This window comes from Homarus americanus, unplaced genomic scaffold (genome assembly GCF_018991925.1).
Source record: "Homarus americanus isolate GMGI-L3 unplaced genomic scaffold, GMGI_Hamer_2.0 scaffold57980, whole genome shotgun sequence".
Lineage (NCBI taxonomy): Eukaryota > Metazoa > Arthropoda > Malacostraca > Decapoda > Nephropidae > Homarus > Homarus americanus.
The window spans coordinates 18,979,830-18,982,397 of NW_024716703.1; the positions used below are offsets into that span (position 1 = coordinate 18,979,830).

General features: G+C 44.9%; 1 protein-coding gene across 1 annotated transcript in view; it reads right to left on the reverse strand.

Annotated features, from left to right (window-relative positions):
- Positions 1 to 902: 902 nt before the first annotated feature.
- Positions 903 to 2,568, reverse strand: part of LOC121858403 (calcium-activated chloride channel regulator 1-like) — a 170,516-nt gene continuing 168,850 nt past the window's right edge. Inside the window, exon 10 of the mRNA XM_042354849.1 lies at positions 903 to 1,950. Coding sequence (XP_042210783.1) covers positions 1,214 to 1,950 — 737 coding nt within the window. The 3' untranslated portion in view covers positions 903 to 1,213. The remainder of the gene's footprint in view (positions 1,951 to 2,568) is intronic.

Below are 2,568 nucleotides of genomic sequence, written 5' to 3' on the forward strand. Positions count from 1 at the left end.
AACCATAAGTAAAAAATCTACACTTACTCATTTTGCACACAGACTCGAGACATTACTGCATATTGAAGTAGTTTCCCCCATAAGTCTCCACAGCCATACAATAGCACACAATCCTCCCCTTCTAAGTCTATGGGCTATTGTAGTTGTATTTATTTTTTCCCATGGACAATGTTCAGCACAAAGCTCTAACAACATTTAAAGCGGTACACCCTGTTTATACCTTATGTGTCTCATTATATACAAGAGTAGTGGGAGATACAGCCTCCTCTTCCTTACCAGCGAGAATTGACGAGTATAAAAAACTTAGCTTCTGGTGGAGAGTTGTAGAAATCACACGCACGCACACACACACACACACACACACACACACATTAAGAAAAGCTAGTTACATCCATTTATACATATACAATTATATCACATAAAACAGTAAGCCTATATCATGATGAGTTACCTATCGTTAAGTTACATCTGCTATTATGATATGCTGTTGTATCATGCCCTCCCCAACACATGATGAGAATTAATAAATGGAAATATAAAGTTTTTTTGGGGTCTCCTTGTTAACACGTCGACTGATTTAGAATATTTGGTCCCACTCATTCATCCGAGTCTCACAAACACACGTAGCTGATATATTGATATATTTAATGTAAAGCAAATCCGATTTCGTCAGCCAAGTGCGCATTGATTGACTGACTGACTGACACACATCAGCCTTGAAATAATAATACGAAACATGGAGAAGACGTCACGTTGCGTCATCGGTTCACCTGTCACCTGCCCTCACCTTCACCTGCAAGTCCTTAATATTAATATCTGAATCATTTGGCCTTTTTAAGATACTTTTTTCTGAACATTGTCTTTATTTTTCGCTGAGTTTTGAGCAGCTGTTTGGCTACTTCATGAAAGTTTTGTTTTTTGTTTTTATATCTGTATATATATATATTTTTTAGAAAATTTCACTGCCATCCTGACCATAATTGTTTTTGAAGATGCAAAAAGATTGGTAAAATTGTTTGTTTGTTTGTTTGTGTGTAGTTTAGCACCGTAGCGACAGATTCTGCTTACAAAGTTTCGCACTAAACACAGCTGCACTAATGTTTTATTATGGAAGAACTCCACACTTGATCCTGAAGGTCGTCCTCCAGGTCATCACCAGAGTGTGTGGGTAAGTGTTTATCTTCATGATGCATGGAATACTGTGGAGTATATTTTACACCTGGGTCACGTTGCGACGCTTGCGGTCTGCCTGTGGGAGGTGTGGCTGGTGGGATGTGGGCGTGGAGGCGTTGGTGTGGGCGCGGGAGAGTAGGTGACCTGTGAGAGGCTCCTCCCAGGTGGAGGTGTAGTTGTTGTAATCCAGTCTGGGGACAGCACAGTGGCAGGTGTTGTCCTCGTGGGTGCAGGGCGGGTAAGCTGGAGGGTCGTCGCCGCTGTTACTGCCGTCACCGCTGGACACTTGATGGTTGTTCGTTACCGTGACGTCCGGGAAAGGCGCCTGTGGAGGCGGGGCGTTCACTTTGTAGGCCACTGGTCCGTCTTCATCCACCTCGTTGTGCACTGACAGTCGGCGTTCGTGTTCCTTGAGGAGGGTGGTGGCGTCCCACGACTGGACGGGAGAGAGAGAGCGGCCGTCTCCTACCGCCACCGGTACCTCCTTCACCACACTGTCCAGGGACTCATGGCTGCCCCCGCCCTCCTCCACACTCAGTGCCCCGGGTTTCACCATCAGGTTACCACTACCGTTACCCTCCTGCACCTTCTTCATGTCCTTCTCCTGCTGCTGCTTCCGCCGCCTGGTGGTGTGGCAGTAGCAGTAGGACACCAGGGCGGCCACCACCACCAGGAAGCCACCGATGCTGCCCAGGATGACGGCTATGTCCTCTAACTGTAGCTCTGATATCCCCACCGGCCGACCTGACCCAAGTTCTGATGGCATCGTGTAGTTACCTAGAATAAGACAAAAGGTTATATAACAGTTCTCACTGCCCCTCTGACGGTTAATATATATATATATATATATATATATATATATATATATATATATATATATATATATATATATATATATATATATATATATATATATATATATATATATATATATATCTACGTAATGATTGTTTATCAGACCATAGCTTACAGCCCAGAGAAGAACAACACATATAAAAGAACCGGATGCACAGGTGTACACCCATGTAAGTTGACCCACCCTTCGTAATTAAAGTAATATTAAGACCTGACCCAGCAGAGGTCACGGTCACAATGAAACAGTTCTCACTGCTGCGTGATTAGTCAAACCAGTGTCATGGTCGTGTTAACTCAAAAACTACACTCCAGCCCGCACCTGTTCAAACGCAGCTGTCTCAACACACCCAGATTAGTGACAACATCTGCCGGCCTGACACCGCCAATATAAGGGGCCGACAGCTCCTTCCCAGGGAGAGACAGAACCAAGAGGCAGACGGAGTCACACTCGTCACAAGTTAATGTCGGGAGAGGGAATTCCTTTCCCAGCACCGAGTCCCCAACTAGCAGAGTCCAGCAACTGCTGGAACCAGTCTCTTC